The sequence below is a fragment of the Mus caroli genome, chromosome 10 (assembly GCF_900094665.2).
Source record: "Mus caroli chromosome 10, CAROLI_EIJ_v1.1, whole genome shotgun sequence".
Classification (NCBI taxonomy): domain Eukaryota; kingdom Metazoa; phylum Chordata; class Mammalia; order Rodentia; family Muridae; genus Mus; species Mus caroli.
In genome coordinates this window covers 64,421,177-64,442,274 of record NC_034579.1, presented here as the reverse complement: position 1 = coordinate 64,442,274, position 21,098 = coordinate 64,421,177, and the positions used below count along the sequence as shown (strand labels likewise).

At 44.6% G+C, this 21,098-nt stretch overlaps 1 protein-coding gene across 2 annotated transcripts in view; it reads right to left on the bottom strand.

Moving 5' to 3' along the window:
- The window catches only part of Slc16a9 (solute carrier family 16 member 9), a 41,412-nt gene that overhangs the window by 5,450 nt on the left and 14,864 nt on the right, over window positions 1-21,098 (bottom strand). For both annotated transcript variants that reach the window (XM_021174718.2, XM_029482894.1), the window contains exons 3-4: window positions 14,178-14,321; window positions 4,775-4,870 (exon numbers count right to left, since the gene is read on the bottom strand). In XM_021174718.2, the coding sequence (XP_021030377.1) occupies window positions 4,775-4,870; window positions 14,178-14,321 (240 nt within the window). The remainder of the gene's footprint in view (window positions 1-4,774; window positions 4,871-14,177; window positions 14,322-21,098) is intronic.

Sequence of the window (21,098 nt, the reverse complement as noted above, 5' to 3'; positions counted from 1 at the left end):
TGTGTGCGTGTATGTGTGTGTGTGTGCATGTATGTGTGTGTGCGTGTGTGTGTGTGTAGGTCAGAGGACAACTTTTAGGAGTCAGTTCTTTCCTTCTATTATGAGAGTCTCAGGACTTAAACTCAGTAAAGTGCATTTACCCACTGAGTCATCTTGCTGGCTCTTATATTCTTAGCAAAAATCTTTGACTGCATTTTGCATTTAGTATGTAGTGAGCTCCAAGCTACATTTTATAGCCTTTGTAAAAGCAAATTTTTACATTTCATCTTGAGGATGACTGCTATTGGGTTAATGTTGGGATATTTATATTGGTTTGATCACTTAAATTCACTGCAGACTCACCAGAACATGTGATTTATATTCTTAATGCATTAATACAAGTATTAGAAAAGGCTGAAATGAGATTTTATGGAGTATTTCAATTATAGTATACATCACACAGGGGCACAATGCCCCCTCTTCAGCATCCATCTCCCTAAGCTCACTGCAATGCTGTTTAATTTATGTTTTGTGTATGGGTGTTTTGCTTACATGCCTGTCTGTGTACCACATGCATGTCTGATTCCAGGAGAGGCCAAAGGAAGCCTTGGATCCTCTAGAACTGCTGTTACATATGGGCTCTGCCCTCCCACGTAGATGCTTGGAACTGAAAGAAAAATAGCCATCCATGTTCTTAACCACTGAGCCATGTCTCTAGCCCCTCAGACATGTTCTCAATGTTTTCAAGTTCTGTCTTGGGGGCAGAGAGATGGATCGGCACAGCTGAGGCTCTGACTTGAATACCTGTGCCTCACATGGTAGAAGGGAGACATGTTCAGCACGCTTTCCTATGACAACCGTGTGATTTGTGTGTGGCAAGTAAGGGTCCATTACTTACCTGTGAATGCATGCAGTGGATGCATGCCGTGAATTTGTGCACATATACACACACACACACAATCACACACAGGTACACACGTACACACGGATAAAGAAATACAAGTTAAAAGTTCCAAGTTCTGCTCTGCTCTTAAGTTGAAAAAGAATTGCCAAATACTAGCAAATACTATTAACTGCTACAATGTACCGTGTGACCACGCAGGCCAAATTCGGTATCTCAGCCTGTATCTCATGAGAACACCATGGTGACTTAGAGAAGATCCGGGAATTCTTTGGGGCGACAGGAACCGATCTCAGGGTTTTCTCGTGGAGTTTTGGAAAATGCAAAGCTCTAATTTTTAATCGTCTACAGGAACATCTTAATTGAAAAATAGTCGATGTATAAGAGCAAAGTGAGAGAACACAGTAATTACGCTTTCATAGGAGTCTAGATCTTACACGGCTACAGACAGGAAAAATAATTGGTGTTTAGGGGACCTCGAACAGTAAGAGGCACGCATGTGCATTAATTAGCTCAATACCAATTGCTTCAGGCTTTTCCTTAAGAGGCCAGAGAATAAATATTTACGACATTAGTCATCGAATGCCGGTCTGTCCTCAGTACTGAATTCTCCCGGAAAACACGGAGGCACCAGACAGCCAGATATTTTTGGACACTCATCACTTGGTTTCCCCCAATGTTTACACACCATGAAATGTTATTTTCACTTTTTAAAATATGGCTGAAAAGAGAAAGGCCAAGCTTATACAATGCATGAGAACAGAGAGTAAAGCAGACTAGACCAGAGGCCAGTTTCCTAACCTCTGTTCACTACTGAGGAAGATCACAGCCCACCAACGTCGTGGTTTTGCGGCTGTTTGTTTTGATACAGGCTCCACCCAGGTACCCAGAGCTGAGCTTGAACTGGAATTTGCATTTATGCTTATATGTCTACATTTTACCCTTCTCAACCGGGTGGTCATGTTTCAAGAAATGGGCTCGTGGTTTTTCCTTTGAAAAATTCTGACTGTGACTCTGTTTTGCTGAGATGTCCTCAGAGGAAGGAGAATCATGCCCGGCTTTGGAACTCACTCTGTAGACCAGGTTGGCCTCGAACTCAGAAATCCACCTGCTTCTGCCTCCCTAGTGCTGGGATTAAAGGCGTGCGCCACCACTGACTGGTCCCCAGCTTTACTTTCAAATTACCTGCCTCCCGTAGGTTCAAACTGAAAACCCCTTTTGGATTTGCTGTGCTACAGTGCAGGTTCTCTGCCCTGCCCTCTCCGTGGAGGGCAAAACGAGAGCCACACAATGGCAGGATATCTTCAGTAACTTTAGCATCGGTGAATTTGAACAGGATGGGATATTTTGATCACAACTACAATCGCTGGCTCTCCTACAGTCTATGTACGACTTTACAGTCCCCAAAACCAAGCGCTGTGTCTGATATTACTATTCCCATTTTACAGTTCGGAAAATGGGGGCCAAGAGCAGAGAAGTATCATGTCCAACACCAACCAGGGAATGACAGAAGTCTAGCTTCAGGGGGCAGCTAAAAACACTTCCTTCAGCACCAAGAGAGGAAGTGGAACAAGCCACGCCCCCACCTAGCAACACCCCCACCCCCTAGCTCTAGCTCCAATAGATAACCACTTGCAAAAGAAGAATTAGTGTTCTCTAGCAGATGGCCAACACAAAACAAACTCAGTAGTACTTTTGGAGGAGTTTCCAGGTGATTTCTATGCACACTAATGCGTGTGTCTCTGAGTCTATATATGTTTCTTGGGCTCTTTTTTTTGGTTCTTTGATTTTTGACTTGTCATATTCAGGGTTACTTGCTTTTATTTGATCTTATTTTATGATTTTTTATTTATTTATTTTCTTGGATGCCTGTTTGTTTTCTAATGAGAAAGGGTGTGGATTTGGGTGGGTGGGGAGGCAGGGAGACTTGAGGAGGAGTTGAGGGAGGAAGAAGCCATCATAAAAATATATTGTAAAAAAAAAATCCATTTTCAATTTGAAATAAAACACTTTCTGCTCTTGCAGAAGCCTTGTGTTTTCAAGTTTGTGGAGAACTTATGGGCTCTTCCTGCTCCAGGGGAATCTGACGCCCTCTACTGGCATCTGAGGGTACCTGCACTCACATGCACAAACCCACACCCAGAGAAGTCTTTAAGAAGTCTGGCTCCAGGATGTGTGATACCGTGATACCTGCTTTTTAACTACACACACACACACACATACACACACACACTCACACACTCACATACACACCCTGAGGTAAGGCCTTTCCTTTATCCTTCAGGTTCCTGAACCACAATTACTTCCCACTTCTGGGTGATAGTGACAGGTGTTTTAAACTCCATCCCCACTGCTCTGGATTCCCAATCATCTGCTTTTGTGTTCCTTCTCTGATTTCCGTCTCAGCCATCTGCTCGGGGTCTACCCTCATCTCCTCCTGGACCACAGCTCACACTTCCTACCTAGTACCTGGGCTTCCTTAGACAAGCTGGGTCAGTATCCAACGTAGTTCTTGGTTCTCTTGTGGCCCCTGGCTAGCCTCATGAACAGGTGTTTCTGTAGATCCGAGTGCCCCTTCATGGCTGAGGTCTGGCAGCTTGGCTGAGCTAGACCTGCCTCCCCTCAACTCTCCCTTCTCCAACAACCAGCTTGGGTAAACTGATACTTGTTGCTAACTTAGCAGCTCATCCCCTAAACCATTGGTTCTCAACCTTCCTAATGAGGCAACCCTTTAACACCACCTCCTGAGGTGGTGACCCCTCCCCCAACCATAAAACGGTTGTCATTGACACTTCATAACTATAATTTTGCTACTGTTATGAATCATAATGAAAATACCTGATACACAGGATATCTGATCTATGGCCCCTTTAAAAGGTAGGTTGAGCCCCCAAAGGAGTCACATCACGACCCCCATTGGTTGAGAACCTCTGCCCTAACTAGACAGATAAAATACTGGCCACAGAAATTGATACTACCCTAACTTTCTTTTTTAAAATCCATCTAAAACATGATATCTAGAGGGGCCCAGAAATTATATTAAATCTTATATATATTTTTCTCTGTTTGAGATAGGTTCTCTCTACATATAGCCCAGACTGGCTTCATGGTCACAAATCTTCCACACCAAACACAAGTGTGAAATGAAAGAGATGTTTGGTGCTATCTCACCCTGGCTTAAGATTTATATCTAATGCCTTGGGGATCATCTGTTAGCTAGGAGTGTGTGTTGCTTGGTGTGTAGCTAAATCAGTGAGTAAGCTCTGGTTAGGGATCAAGCCCTTAGCAGGTTGTGAGTTCCACATCAGGTGGCAAGGCTGCCCTCAGACTCTCAGACAGTGGCTTTGGGGAATCTTTGTTCCATGTCCTTCCAATCCTTCCTTCTTCTCAGAGCAGGATTCTCTGCTCTTCATCCAAGCCCTTTCCTGAATATAGTTGCCAACACCCTAGGCCTGGAAGTTTCCTCTACGTACATCACACTGAAGTCAAGTACTCAGATTCGCCATTTACAGATCTTGGCAGCAGATGTGTGTGTGTGTGTGTGTGTGTGTGTGTTGGGGGTATGGGGTTGTTTTTCTAAGACAGGGTTTCTGTACCTCTGGCTGTCCCTGAACTTGCTCTGTACACCAGGATGGCCTCAAACTCAAAGAGATTTACCTGTCTCTGCCTGGGATTGAAGCCACCAGCTCCCAGCTTGGCTCTTGGGGTTTCTGAAAGCTAGTCCCATAGTTACAGTAGAAAATAAAACTTTCCTTCTAGAAGTACTGTAAAAGCCATTTTGGTTTCTGGTTGGCAGATGGCTAGAGGTTGGTTTATACATATGTGACTTATACCTCTTCACCTGGTTTAGAGCATTAGCTTGGGACAATAGTCTGCTCATTTTTGAAAAGGTACCTGTTGAAATCAGGCCGAGGGCGAGGCCTCTGCGGCTGTCAAAATACTGGCATGTGATGGTCACCGTCGCTGTGTACAGTAAGCCACATCCAAGACCTGCACACGAGAAGATAGCGGGAATTCAGACAGGTGCACAATTTCAATGCAAAAGAAGAGAACGCAGGAGTCCCTGTAAGAAGCTGTGGAACTGGCTGCCTAAACTTCAGGGTCCTGAGACGCCACCATGTCAACATTGTGAACTGAACAGACATTTGGAATAGCATCCATTTGGGGAAAAAAAATCATTTTTACCCACCCCACATTAACATCAGGGTTTTAAAAAATATCCCAGTTTCTGAAGTATACAAGAATAATTCATGTGTGACTGGAGACGCAAGGAGGAGACAGGACATGGTGAAGCCATCCCCCGTATATCAAAACTTAATTGTGACCACCGTAGGTCAGCTCTCCACCTTATAAGAATGATTCTGTTCTTCCTCCACAGCCTCTACACACACACACACACACAAAACTTACTTTTATTTATGCGTATGCACCCAAGCCCTTTCCTGAATATAGTTGCACCTGTGTGCAAGTGCCCATGGAGGCCAAAAGAGAGAACTGGATTCCCCTGGAGCTGGGGTTGTAGGTGGCTGTGAGTTACCCAACATGGGTGCTGAGAATGGAGCCCAGGTCCTCTGGAGGAGCAGCCTAGAGCTGTTAACCACTGAGCCATCTCCTTAGCCATCCTTGAACAACTTAAGTTCCTCCCTTCTTGCCCCAAGCTATTCTGCTGGAGTTTTTCTTTTTTCTTTTCCTTTCTCTCTCTCTTTCTCTCTTTTTTTTTTTTTTTTTTTTAAGACAGGGTTGTCTGTGTAGCCTGGCTGTCCTGGAACTCACTTTGTAGACCAGGCTGGCCTCGAACTCAGAAATCCGCCTGCCTCTGCCTCCCAAGTGCTGGATTAAGGGCATGCGCCACCACTGCAAGGTTGGAGTTTATCTTTCACACATCAGCCACCAAAACAAAGGCTCTGGAGGGGATTGGCTGAGATCTCAATCAGCTCCACAAGGCGTTTTTTATCTATAAATCCCTGTGTTTAGAGATGCTCAGTGGCCTATTTAACAGCAAAATACAAGTGACTGCTTAGTTTCAACTAAAGTAACTCTCAAGAAGGAAAAAAAAAAAGGACACAAATTAATTAAGCTACCCGCCCCCCAAGTCTCAGGCACGTGGGTCTCTGCAATGATATTCTTACAATGAAAATCTTCCTTTTTTCTGTAAATTTGAAATTTTCCATGATCAAAATCAGTCTTGCGGCTACCTTTGTTTCCTTGACTTCTCTTGTGGTCGTTTCTAGCTTGTTGGCTCTGTTGCTTAATTTCTATCGTTACTGGGAAACTCTGGCCCACTCTGCTTGTTTCCCATTAGCATCTCATTCGGCTTCCAGGTATTTACTTCTTACCTTTCTCTTTCCACTCTAGGAATAACACATGTATTGGCTGGTTTTGTGTCAACTTGACATGAGTGGGAGTTCTCACAGAGAAAAGAGTCTCCCTTGAGGAAATACCTCCATGAAATCTAGCTGTAAGGCATTTTCTCAATTAGAAATCAAGGGTGGGAGGGCCCATAGTAGGTGGTGCCCTCCCTGGGCTGGTAGTCCTGGGTTCTATAAGAAAGCAAGCTGAGCAAGCCAGGGGAAGCAAGCCAGTAAGGAACATCCCTCCATGGCCTCTGCATCAGCTCCTGCTTTCTGACCTGTTTGAGTTCCAGTCCTGACTTCCTTGGTGATGAACAGCAGAATGGAAGTGTAAGCCGAATAAACCCTTTCCTCCCCAACTTGCTTCTTGGTCATGATGTTTTGTGCAGGGATAGAAACCCTGACTAGGACAACACATAAAGCCACTCACCAAAAATAAGCCACAGGTTTATAGAGTGCACTGAGATGATTTTCATTACGTAACTGGAGTGGCACTGTTTGGAGGTGTGGCCTTGTTGGAGGAAGTGTATCTCTGTGGGTGTGGGCTTTAAAACCCTCCTCCCAGATGCCTGAAAGTCAGTCTTCCACTAGCAGCCTTCAGATGATGTAGACCTCTCAACTCCTCCTGCACCATGCCTGCCTGGATGCTGCCATGCTACTGCCTTGATAATAATGGACTGAACCTCTGAACCTGTAAACCAGCCCTAACTAAATGTTCTTATAAGAGTTGCCTTGGTCACGGTGTCTGCTCACAGCAGTAAAACCCTGACTAAGAGAGATGGCATGGTTTTAACAAACATACATATAAGCACTTTGGGAACTCAGTGCTCAGCCACACATTTCAAGACTCGGTCTGGCCTCAAACTTTCAATCTTCCTGTTGGAGTTCCGAGTCGTGTCCTCAAAGTTCCAATCCTCCTGAGTTCTGGCACAGCCAATACACACTGCCCTACCCACTGAGTTGGTGACAATAATAAAAATGGCTTTGAGCGATTTATCATAAAATGTGTTAGCGTTTTAAGGTTCTTTTATTTATTAGAGAACCAATATTTTTCAAACAAGCAATGTATGGTGTTATAGAATCAGGTCTGGATATAGATCTTCTCCACGCACAGAATAAACCAATGGATCCCACAGCACAAAAGATGGAAATATGCCTACCCGGCGTCAGGTTCTGCATTACAGTGAATCTGTCTCCTACCAAGTTTTGCTGCAGCATCAAAGACAAAGATCTATATTAACTTGAAAAAAATAACCTTTTTCCTGAGGCTGGAGAGATGGTTCAGCTGTTAAGACAGCACACTGCTCTTGCAGAGGACCTGGGTCCAGTTCTCAGCCTACAACTGCCCAACTCAGTCTGCAAAGCATCTTACTCTCTCTGCTACTCACTGTGGGTACCTCCACTCACATGCACAAAATCACATACAGATGTGTGTGTGTGTGTGTGTATGTGTGTGTATGTGTGTGTATGTGTGTGTATGTGTGTGTAAAATATGTGTATGTGTGTGGTATGTGTATGTGTTTGGTATGAGTGTGTGTGGTATGTGTTCATGTATGTATGTGTGTGTATGTGTGTGGTATGTGTGTGTATGTGTGGTGTATGTGTGGGGTGTGTGTGTATGTGTGTAATATGTGTATGTGTGTGGTATGTGTGTGGTGTGTGTTTGTGTGGTGTATGTGTGTGGTATGTGTGTGGTGTGTGTAATAGCTGTATATGTATAATATGTGTATGTGTGGTATGTGTTTGTATGTGTGGTGTATGTGTGTGGTGTGTGTATATGTGTGGTGTGTGTGTATATGTCCATATTTTCCTCCCATGCTTCAAAAGTACTCCCTGCAGCAGGCTGAGTAAAGACAGACTCAGGAGAACACATGTCTTTTAGGAAGCCAGACTCAGGAGGTGAATCCTGACTCTCAATTTGATTGCAATCTGAAGCACCCAAGGGAATAGTAACGCCCACCTCTGGGCATGGCTGTGTGGGCCTTTCCTGAAGGAAGACCCAGCCTGAATGTGGTGGCACACTCATAGCTGGCCATCAGATGGGAACAAAAGGAAAGAGTTAGGAAAGTCACTGACAGAGAATGCGCTCTCTGCTTTCTGGTCTCTCCAACCAGGATGGGCTGACACCTCTGAAGATGGGAGCCAGAGGGAATCCTCCCCTGTCTGTGATGCTCAGACGTTTGTCACAACTGTGATAAACTAAAGTAGTTTGTGAACACAAGGACAAGACCACTCGTCTCGTGGATAGGAGATAACTTCCTTAGCGTACATGCATGGGGCTACATTCAACTCTGGCACCCCCAAAACCCTTCACACAATACAAACACTACTGTCACTAAATTTGTTTTGTTTCAAGAAATAGAATTACTTTTTGCAATAAATCTGTTACCATACACTGTCAACATACACTGAGTCTGTGACCTTTAAGTGGACTGCTAAACAAATGCTTTTCGATTTGTCTTTTAAGTGGGTAGAGAGATAGATGATTCAGTGGTTAAGCACTTTAGTGCTTTCACAGAGGACCTGGGTATGGCTCCCAGCAGCCCCATCAGACAGCTCACTCTAATTACAGGGAAGTTGACACCCTCGGGCCACCACAGGCACCTGCTCACAATAAAGACAAATAAATAGCCGGGTGTGGTGGTGCACGCCTTTCATCCCAGCACTTAGGAGACAGAGGCAGGCAGAGCTCTGTGATTTCAAGGACAGCCTGGTCTACAGAGTGAGTTTTAGAACAACTGGGGCTATATAGAGAGACCCTGTCTGGAAAAAAAATAACCTTTTTTAAATGAATTTATCATTTAAATTTGTATTTCTTAGTTGTTAACATTTATTTTATTTTAAATGTATGTGTATTGTGTGTGTTTGTGGTCTCTATGTTGGTATATGGTGGTAATGCTATGTCTGTATAACTGCCTGAACCCTGTTGTCTGTGGAGGACAGAAGAGGGCAGCCAATCCCTTGGAGGTGGAGTTACTACAGGCAGTTGTGAGCTGCCTGCTGAGAGCGTTGGGAGCTAAAGGTGGGCCTTCTGCATGAGTAACGTGTACTCTTAAATGCTGGGGCATCTGTCTCCTCAGCCCTGAATTTATCATATTTCATATGTAGTATATTAAAGCATGATATAATATGTAAATATATAATCCATACCATCTAAAGTTCCTTAGAGGTCTAAGTAAGAAAATTAAAAAGTCCTAAAGGTTCTAAACTATTATCTTAAAGCACTCTCTGGTGGTCGATCAGCTTTGATCAAATTCTAGCAGTGAAAAATGTCTAAGACACAAAATACTTTTAACACCAGATAACCATATTTAGGCAAAGTCAGCTGATGTCAGGAGCATCGTGTTTTCTCTCAACTGTGGCATCTAGACTCTAGAGGGTCTAGGAGACTAATGGGAGGCAGAGGGGAGGGGCAAGGGAGAGGAGGTTGAAAGGACTGCATAATGTGTGTGTATGTATACACATATACACATATGCTGTGTGAAAGTGGAGTCCAAATAGAGTCATTTTTATCTAGCCATAAAACAAAACAAAAATACACACATACATATATACATTCATACAAATATACATGCACACATATACACACATACATATACATATATATACATGCACACATATACACACATATATATACATATATATACATGCATATATACAGTCATATAGACAGACAAACAGCCAGACATCCAGACAGCGAGAAGCTGTGAAAAAACAAGATCTCAGGCATATGTCCCCAAAAGTGAAAGCTGTCAAGAGCCTTTTGCAAATGACTCTACAAACCATGACTTGCACAAAAGCCACTGTAAACACACACACACACACACACACACACACACACACTTCCAACAAGGCCTTCTGCCAAGCTACAGTTTCATTTTGGACCAAGGCCACCTTAGAATAATAGGTCAGTGTGGCCAAGGATGTTTGTTTCAATACACCTTATATAGTTCTCTTTATCTCACCTTTACAGACTTTAAACACACCCATCATTCCCTAAGGTGTGTACTCAATGTACTCTCTTCAATTGTTCAAAAAGATGTAGATGATCTCTGAAAACGCTCCAGTCGTTATTCAGTGAGCTCTGTAACTCAGCCAGACGCTAAGCTCCACTTCACACCCACTGCAGCTCCCAGTTTACCTCAGCATTTTTCTCTGACCTCCTGAGGTCATGGCAACTCTGACTTCCTCGTAGCTCCCTGAACCTTTAGCACAGTTCCTGTCTATCTAAACTGCGGTGTGCACCGCTCCAAGTTTCTGCAAGAAAAAATGACAGAAGATGCAACATTCCCCCAACAGGCTGCATCTATCAGATGCTTTGACATATCTGCAGACTCTCAGATGACACGTGTATTTCTTTTAAAAATAAATATGTAGGGAAAGGCTGCTGCTTGGGACTGGCACTTTGCTGCTCTACTGGGGCTCCTGAATTTGGTTCCTAGTACCCACGCTAGCAGGGGCTATGACGCCCTCTTCTGGCCTCTGCAGGTATTGTATGCATGCATGCACGCATGCACGCATGCACGCACGCACGCACGCACGCACGCACGCACGCACCCATCTACCTACGCACGCACGCTATCCACCGTATCCCTTTCTGAGTGTTTGGCTCTGTGCGTCCTCCGCTACCCTCCTTTCTCTTCTGGTCTACATCCACGGGCCACAGCCCACCTGTGCTTAAAGGTCACACAGCAATTCCTCAGCCAGGCTCTGCACACATACCCATAGCTCACCAGCACGGGGCACTGGTTTCACTTCGCCATTAGCCTCACTTCTGCTGTGTGGCAACTTACACATTTATCAGCCTGTCCTTCTACCTAGATGACCAGCAACTTGACTCACTGATTCTCACTTCTGACCTTTAACACAATCACATAGGATTTAAAGACATTAAAGGTGTAAGTATGCATTATCTATATACAGTATATAATACTGAAAACAGCCCTGGTCTTGGTATTAGCTCTTATTTCTCATCTGAGTCTATGGCTTATATATTACAGATGCAGACTTAATTTAAGTATGATTAAATTAAGTATGATTAAATTATGATGCAGACTTAATTTAAGATAAACCAGAGTAGTCGAACTATGAGAAAAGTTAAGTGACAAAATATAGATGTAATAATTAGATAACATTCAAAGTAAGCAAAGACAAAGAAGAAGAACAAAAAGATATATATATAAAGAGAGAGACATTATATGAGATCTCTATTACAGTTAGGAAACAAGAGCAAAGAGAGATAAATGACAAAGACTACACTTGCTAATAATGCTAGCACTTAGAAATGATCTGTAAGAAATAGGGAGCCAGAAAAATTTTTAAAGAAAGATAAGAGAAATAAAATGCTGGCCACAAAAGTCAGGGAAACTAGAAAACTTAGTACCTGGCAACAAAAGAAAGCTTTTAGCTAAAGCCAAGGTTCAGAGTGCCAAAAGCAATAGTGTCAGATAATGGCCCTGCTTTGTTGCCCAGGTAAGTCAGGGTGTGGCCAAGNATTTAGAGGTCAAATAAAAATTACATTGTGTGTATAGACCTCAGAACTCAGGACAGATAAAAAATTAGTTTAAAACTCTAAGACAGACCTTGACAAAATTAATCGTGGAGACTGGCACAGACTTGGTGTTCCTTCCCTATGCCCTATTTAAACGTACTAGAAATACTCCCTCTTGATTCAGTTTTACTCTTTTTAAGATCCTTTATGAGACTCCTATGCCCATCATAGTCTNAAATGATGTGTTTAAACCTATGTTGTTATAATAATGATCTGTATGCTAAGTTAAAAGGCTTGCAGGTGGTCTGGTCACAACTGGAAAGGATCGGACTGAGTACGTGGACGACATCGCGCCAGGGATCCCAACAGCCGAGACAGTGAGCGAGCTGGGTACCCCAAGGACATCTCACCAGTTCCAGCCAGAGATCTGATCTACGTGCACCTACATCATGCCCAGACCCTCAAGCCTCGCTAAAAGGGCCCCTGCCTAGTTCTGTTTACTAATGCTTCTTATTCTGTTTTTGTTCCCATGTTAAAATAGAGTAAATGCAGTATTCTCCGCATAAAAATATAGACTTCTGAAATTCTAAGATTAGAATTACTCACTAGAAGGAGTGGGGAATGAAAGAGGAAAATTACTGGACACCTGAACTCTTCAACTCATAGTCCTCCTACCCCTCCCATCTAGAGATTGTTCCCGGAACACTCCTGAACTTTTTACCCCAGAGTACATTCCTGAACTCTTCACCCCAGAGTCTGACCCCCTCCCAAATGAAAACTGTTCCAGGAACATTTTTTAGATAAGGGTCTCCTGGAACAAACCTAGTCCTACCCCTCCTAACTGAAGACTGTTCCAAGAACATTTTTGAGATAGGGGCCTCCTGGTACTACCCCAGAATGTTCCAATAGATCGGGTACATTGCCAAAATATAGGACACGACCCCTTGGTGACGTAAAACTTGTACTTTTCCCCTGGCTTTTTCCTATAAAAGCCTGTGAAAAATTTGGGCCGGGCGTCGATTCTCCTCTACACCATGCTGGGTGTATGAGTTTCGACCCCAGAGCTCTGGTTTATGTGCTTTTTATGTGCTTTCTTGTTGTTACTTTATTAAATCTTACTCTCTACATCTTAAGTTCGGTCTCAGTGTCTTCTTGGGTGCGCGGCTGTCCCGAGGCTTGAGTGAGTGTCTGCCCTCCGGGGGTCTTTCAATAGCCAGACATAGAGAAGCGTACGTGCAATCCCCAAAGTGGGGAAACTGAGCCAGGAAGATCGAGAGTTCAGGGCCAGGCTGGGCCATATTAGGAGACGCTGTTTCAAAACAAAACAAAACCAACCCCAAATCACAGCTGCTTAGCACAAATGTACATCCATGAGAATCAAGATCGTCTTTGGTTGAAACTAGTGACAGATACCTTTAATCCCAGCACTCGGGCGGCAGCCCATCCAAGGCTTTATAGCAAGGGCCTATCTCAAAGTGTGTGGGGGTGGGGAGTAGGGAAGGGATAACTATTTTTGATAACAAAACTATTTAAATAGGGGCTGAGGGAGACGCTATGACACTGCTCTTTCCAAGGTGAGTGTACAGGAAATGATCGTTGTTTAGTTTGCATAATTAAAGTAAACAGGACCTGATAGAAACTCGTCTAACTGTCGTCTAGTGATTTTTAGCATCGAACACATTTAAATACAGTATAGTACACAGGAATTTTCAGGGTTAAGACTCTACTCTTCGCACATCAAGCATCCCCAGTATGCTGCCGTCCTAACTCTCGTGCCTTAGTTTTAAAATCCACTTTGTGCATCCACTCGAACTTCTGGATTAGGGGCTAGCAATAAACTGAAACTCTGTCCACTGTTGCTGAAGGTCCCAGTAGCAAACGGACAAGTGTCCAACGTCAAGAACGCCCGAGCTTACGTTTTCCTGCCTCAGTTTCCCTTGCCGGAGCTAGGTAGAGATGAGAGCTTGACATAGCTTCCTTGAAGTGCCCCCTTGAAGAGGGCATAAAGGAACTGTCGAAATGTGCTCATCCCGTGCTAGAGAGATGGATCTTATCGCTGAGCCATCTCTCTCACTGGCTGCTCTTCCGGAAGACCTGGGTTAATTTCCCAGCATGCACTTGGCAGCTCATCACTGTAACCCCAGTTCCAAGTGGTTCCTTTAGCGTCTTCCAACTTCCAAGAGTGTCAGGCATACGCATGGTACACGGACATCCAGGCAGGAGAAACACTCATACACATAAAATCATTAAAGAACCACAACAAAAAATGAATGTGCCTAGCTCTTCTGGCCCTTGGGTTTGTTGGACCTTTCCTAGAGCAACAACTTTGAGAGAGGTGGCCACGGAAAGGAAGATAGCAAGAAACATCCTCACTCCTCAGATTAATTTAAGAATAAACATCAGTGAACTGATGTGGACCTGGGGTTAGAATACTCACGGAGACCCGGCTCCTTACCTACAACGATGCCATAGGAAAAAAACAGAAAGTAGATATTGGGGGCAAGACTGCTCAGCATTAGACCGCCAGCCACCAGGAAGCCACTGAAGATTGTGACGGGTCTTGCTCCGAAAGATGAGACGAAGAGACTGCACACAGGACCTAGAAGAAATTGAGACCTTCATTTATGTAGCAGTGACCCCTTTCTTATAACCACACGATCTATCCATCGTTTGTTCGAGAAGATTCCATCACAACGCCGAAAGGCCCGGTTTATAGTTCTGAGCATGCGCTGTGCGCTAGCTCGTACAACAGACACTCCATTTAACAACCGTGCTCCACGTCCATCTTACTGCAGTCCTGGGATGTAGATGCTCTTATTTCCATTTCTTGAAAAGAAATTAAAGAACGGTGAGTTCACTGTGGAGAAAATTGAGTGTCTGGAGTCAGACTTGGCTCGGTTTTGGCTTTCCCTTTTACTGAGTTGTCGGGTCTCTGGCTTAGTTTCCTCATCTGAATATTGAGATCAAACACTTGGCACCTCTGGGAGCTGTGAGCTAGCACTTGCTCACTTACCAGTCGGAGTGATTCGTGCCTGAATTTGTTCAGCCCAAGAAACCACTGGATATGAAACGGGTCTTGAGACAGATTGTGTCTCAGGGGCGCTCTGCCAGGGGAAGTGTCCAGAGAAAGTACCCAGAATCACGGAACCCAGCAAATTGGAAAGAAAGGGTGTTGGGTTACTTGGCCCAATAAACTGATTTCACATGGAAGGATCTACCTATTAGATATTCACATTAAGATCCATAACAGTAGCAATGAATTAAAATCCATGACAGTTATGAATTAGCAACGGAAATAATTTTATGGTTGGGAGGGGGGCGTCACCACAACACGAGGAACATGAGGAGTCCAGTATTAGGAAGGTTGAGAACCACCGCAATAAATGGAGATCTAAACGTGATGGGGCCTTGAAGGCGACATGGGGCTTCCCTTTAAAACCTGGAGAGGCGGTTCATTAGGGGGGAGGGGAAGGAAGAGGGAGAGGGAGGGAGTCAGAGGGGGAAAGAGGAAGGGGAGAGGGGAGGGGGAGGGGGAATGGGAGAGATAGCAGTCAATACTATGAGGACATGGGAGGCCAGAGAAGCCTCTTTAGAAAGCAGCTTCCAAGGTTAACTCCCCAAGTCAATTCACCTGTGGCCTCTGGGACCAATCTGTTCAACACAAAAAGAGATCTGACTTTTTATGGCCTCTTGTGGGTGGCGGGAAGATTTCACATGGCATGATTTTAGTTCAGTATAGCTTATGCGACAAAGGCCATGGAGGAGCCAGGTACCGGTTAAGACCATAAGTCAGGGGCTGCTGTTAAGTCACCTCTTGGACAGCTTCTTAATTCTGTGTCCCAAGGAGAACTACCGGAAGGACAGGCCTGATGCCTTCAAGCTGTGGGAATTTGGCTTTTTTTTTTTTTTTTTTTGGTAATCACTGTCTTTTAGGGTAGGCCCTTGTTCTAACAGGTTTCAGTCCATGGTCGGCTGGCTCAGTGAGACACAGCATTATAGCAGAGGGCATGGGAGACAGAGCCAATTACCTCACAACAGCTGGAGAGTAGAAACAGAACGGGACAGAGAGAGGGAGAGACAGAGTGAGAGAGCGAGAGCAAGAGCGAGAGAGCAAGCATCCAAGGGCAGGATACCCTTGAAGGCATGGCTCCACTGACCTCATTCCCTCTCCTAAGGCACCCCCCTTCAAATCTCACATGTACCCCAAAATAGACCCCTTCACCTAGAGACCAATCCTTTAAGATGTGAGCTTGTAACCTTTCAAATCCAAACCATGGTAGGTAAGCCCAGTGGTGAGTGCCTTTAATCACTGTACTCTGGATGTGAATTGCTGTGAGGCAGGCAGATCACAATGAACTTGAGGGCAGCCTGGGCTACATAACAAGTTCCAGGCCAGCTAAGGCTACCTTGTGAGACTCAGTCTCAAAAAAACCTAAAACTAAAAACAAACCAATAAACAAATAGAATATATAGCTTTAAGAAAGAAATTATGCCCCTTGGGGAAAATGGTCATTATATTTCTCTCCTGGCATCGCTTGCTCCTAAAATATTTCTGAGGACCCAAGAACCAAGGCCGGCCAGGTCTGCTACATCAAAGCCATAAGTTAGCCAGCATACAATGAGAAATAATACCATGGTAAATGGGTAGACCCTGTGTGCAAGGAGAATTTCCTACTAGAAGGATGTGAGTGTCATGTGAGTGTCTTGAGTCTTCCTCAGTAGGTAGGAGTCTAGTGTGGCTGGCTCCTCCCTCTTTGCTGCAGCTGACATCACGGATCTCAAACTCACTCGAAGAAAGACAACCTTTGATCATATAAGTATTGGTTGACTTTTGCTGGCTGGTTGCTTTCAGGTATTTGTACATAATGGTATGTGTGGGGGTGGGGGGGGGCAATAACCAAAACCCATTTAGTGCCAGTCCAAAAAGGCCTGGCACATGGGAACTCGCCTATGCCACAGACTCCCACTGAAGGATGCAAGTCAGTCCTCAAAGGAGTTAAGGGTACTTTGCAGCTCAGGGCTAATTCTTATCTGCAGCCCTGGCAGCGTTCAAAACACGTTGAGCCAGGGGACCTGCCTGCAGCGATTTCGTTGGCTACTGACTCATGGTGGCACATGGAAAGCTAGAGGAATGAAAACCAAAACTGGGAGGTAGGGGGACTGCTAAGTCTGCCTTGAACCTCAAACTAGAGGACCAGAGAGTCCCCCATTGTTTCAGTAACAAAGTTGGCTCCATTCCCCTCCTTGTATTTGGAGAATGGCATGTGGACAGGGTAGGGGGTTGGGGAGGGTGGAGGGTGGGAGTTGGAGACTTGGGGGGCTGCTTAAGCACATCTCAGAGTTCTTCTGGCCATGGCAGTCATCTGCTTCAGCAACCTACTACCTGTTCTGTGCTCCTCTGAATCAACCAACTGCAGAAACAAAACCGACAGGAAACACACTGGGAAATGTATTGCAAGGGCTCTGTGGGCTAAGGGCCATGAGATGCTTGCCTAGGTAAGCAAATCTAAGATCAGCAGGGCAAGCCACCAGGAGAGGCAAGCTGGGACTCTCAGGCAGAGCTGCTTTTTTTTTTTTTTTTCTGGGAAAGTTCCATTCTTCTCTGGAGTCCACCCAGATTAGGATAAGCTCTTTCTCTGAAAGCCGATTGCATTCTTAAAGTCCTCAGCAAACCCAGCTCTGCCAAGTTCAGGACTTAAGTAACCAGAGAAGGAATGTAGCTTAGTCAATTTGACAAAGAAAGCTAACCATCTCCTCTCCCAGCATAAGCCTTCTTCTTCAGTCAAACTCATCTCACCAGAAGGTGTCATGAACCGTGCACACTCTGGGTCTGAGCCATCCAAAGATTCTTCAAGGCCTGCTGGCTCCCTGCCTGCCTACCCATGACAACCCACCTTCCTGTCAGCCCACCTCAGACGATCTCAATAAAACCAGTCAGGAAAAAAAAATGGAAATAACAACTGATGCGGTCATTCCGTTGATAAAGTACTTGCTTTGCACGAAGACCTGAGCTCCTCTCCAGAACCTTCTAGAAAGAAGGGTTTGGTGATCTAGGCTGGAATCTCATTGCTGGGAGATAGGGGACTGGAGGTTCCCTGAGGAGTTCCCCAGGACTCACTGTCTGGGTAACCTCGCTGAATCTGACAGCCGGAGGTGTTGTGACACCTGAGGAAGGACTTAAGGTTGATCTCTAGTCTCTTATCTACATGTGCCCAGATGCGCATGCACTAATGCACACACACACACACACACACACAGAGCTCTGGGGGAAGACACTGAAAATAGAGGGGGTAGGCTGACATCAATCACACTACAGGTAACACCCGTACACAGTGGAACTTTTGAACAAGCTCAGACACACTCACCTCAGTTACACACGAACCTTCCAAATACTGTGAAGCTTATCTGACCTTCAGTACAATGGACCCCCCTCCCTACGAAGGACCCAGACTTTGCCTTTCTTTCTAGACAGCCTGATTGTCCGTCCCCCACCCCCCACCTCTGCACTAATCAGAACGCCTGACTCAGAAGTCACACAACTTCTAAGCCCTTTGCTATGAATAAAGCTGCATTCTGGGAAACCCCGGAGCTTATGTGTAAGGCTGTCTTAGGCCTGCCTGCTCGGATTACAAGCTCATTAAGCTTCCAAATAAATACAACTTTCTTGGGTTTTGTCTTGGTTAATTTTATCCAGGAATCTCCAGAGATGACCCCACTCCTGCCAGTAACCTTGGTATTTAAGAGGTGTGAGCTCTCCAGTTTGCATGTCTACACCCTGAGACTACAAGACCTATAGTAGGCATGTATTTTGTAAACTCTCTTGGCATGCCCGCGGGGATGGGCTGTGTCCTGTTCTACAGGACTTGACTCCACCCTGTATAGTCATCTTGCTTTGGCCCCAAGTGACTCCTTATAAAACCGAAATTTGCTCCATCTCCAGGGCAAATGCTGAGAATGGATTCTACATCTTGTTTGTGCGGGCCAACAAAACCCCATCCACTCCCTTACAAGTTAACCCAGCTGAGTCAGGCACAGGAAGCTCGATCGAGATCACCCCAGATAAACCATTCCTGTAACGTAAAAGTGAAGGTCACCAAATTTGGGGGTATAGAGGCACACACTGACATGTCATCAGACAGCAGGTGTGGGTCATAAGATCAACTGTGTCCCCCCTGCAGCCTCAACTACTCAGTGTGTTCCCTCTGCTTGAGGCAGCCCCACTTGAACTGCTATTTACCCAGGCAGGCCCAGCTCTGCACCTTGATACAGCTGGGTGCCTTGAACTAATTGTACGAGCAACTTTGTACTCTCAGGACAGCTCCATGACAGGGTTCATAGGTTAATAGCCACTCACCTGCAGGCACTCTGTGTGTGTGTGTGTGTGTGTGTGTGTGTGTGTGTGTGTGTTGGCTCTCTGCTCTCGATTTCAGTGAGGATTCAGAATTCTATAGCTTCTTGAAACACCCCTCCCCCTTTTTAGAATTACTTAGTTATTTTATGTATGTGAGTACACTGTCACTGCCTTCAGACATACCAGAAGAGGGCATCGGATCCCATTACAGATGGTTGTGAGCCTCCATGTGGTTGCTGGGAATTGAACCCAGGACCTCTGCAAGAGCAATCAGTGCTCTTAACTGTCAACCAGTTAACTGACAGTGCTGAGCCAATTCTCCAGCCCTTTCTTGAACCTCTTTTCAGCCATACTGGCTACTGGCAGATAGAAAAGTAGAGAGACAGACAGACAGACAGACAGACAACTGTGTGACATGCAATGTGTCATCTAAGAGGTAATATTAGCCTAAGTAAGACCAGAATGTAAGACTCCATGCTTGCCCACAGCAGCAACTACTGAGTGAAATCAGTCTTGTATGGATAATTAAAGCCAATGAAACACACGCACTTTGCGAACTTGTCATTCAGTAAGATCTGAGATCATGGAAACCATGGACATGAGCATCTGTGCTTCCAGTCTAGCTTGCTCACGCCATCACCCGCACAGACGGGACACCATGATTGAATCATGGCACTGAGTTCATTTGTGTCTTGTAACCAAGGAAGGAAGAACTAGCCAGCTGGAGACTTCTGAATTAATTAATGGTGAACAATTCATTCAGGCAAGTTGGAGAAGTAGTTTGAGAGATACTGTTTCGAAAACTGTTTATGAATATATATGCAGTCCATCTTTTAGTAAAAGATGTATGAATTATGTAAAATTATACACACATGTTTGAATTCATCTTTACCAAAAGAACACCAAGATGCTTATTTATTTGGGTAGGATTTGGACCACAAGAGCCATACCAGAATCAGAGTCGTATGATTTCTCATGATCTAGTGGTATAAGCAAAGTCATGACAAAGCAAGAACTTACAGTACAGTCCATCTTACAAAAAAAACCCATGATCAAGCAAATTACACATCATGGTTATTTCACAAGTGCAAGATTAAAATCTAAATAGATCTCAGCATGGTGGTGCAGGCCTTTAATCCCAGCACTCCAGATGCAAAGGCAGTCGAAGATCTCTGGGAACTAGAGGCCAGCCTTGTGTAAGTTCCAGGACAGCCAGAGCTACATAGAGAAACCTTGTTAAACAAACAAAGAAACAAAATTCCAACAAAATAACAACAATAATAACAATAAATAAAATAAACTCTAAATCCAAAGGGCTCACAGAAGTGGTGGTTCCTAATTTAAACTCACTTGTGAGACCTCAGGGGGAACAATCCTTTGGCTGCAGGTAGCAGGTGTTGCATTATGCAGCATGCACAAAGAATGACCTAGGTTTAAACCTGTCAAATTAAAGAAAAGGAACAAAAACAAAGCAAAAAATCCTGAGTCTGGGCCTCCTCTCAGGGAAACTTAATTGGAATACCTGAGAGTCAACAGCTAAGCAATTATATGCTATCATGATTCAAATTATCTCCCTAAGTCACCAACCAGTCCCAAGATCATGACATAGAGCTTGGCTGTCAGATACAGTGAGACCAAGGCAAACAGCAGGAGAATAAACAAGAAGAGAAATCAAAACATCCAGAAATGGCTTCGGGTTGAAGGACAGTGAGCTGCAACTGCAGGCTGCATGTATAGCCTTCTGATTTCTGATTTGCACCACAATATGACAAATGTCACATTGTGCTCCTTGTCAAGCCCAATTAATGTCATACTTCACACACACACACACACACACACACACACACAGATTTAGCAAGAGAGAAGGCTATAAGGCAGGGCTATCTAGGAAGCCCACCCTGCCTCTTGAGTGTATAGTTCTATTCTGTAATAAGACCTCCCAGACCATTGTGGAGTGGTACAAACCTTTAATCCCAGAACTCTGGAAGTAGGCAGATCAGCTCTCTGTGAGTTCAAGGCTAGCCT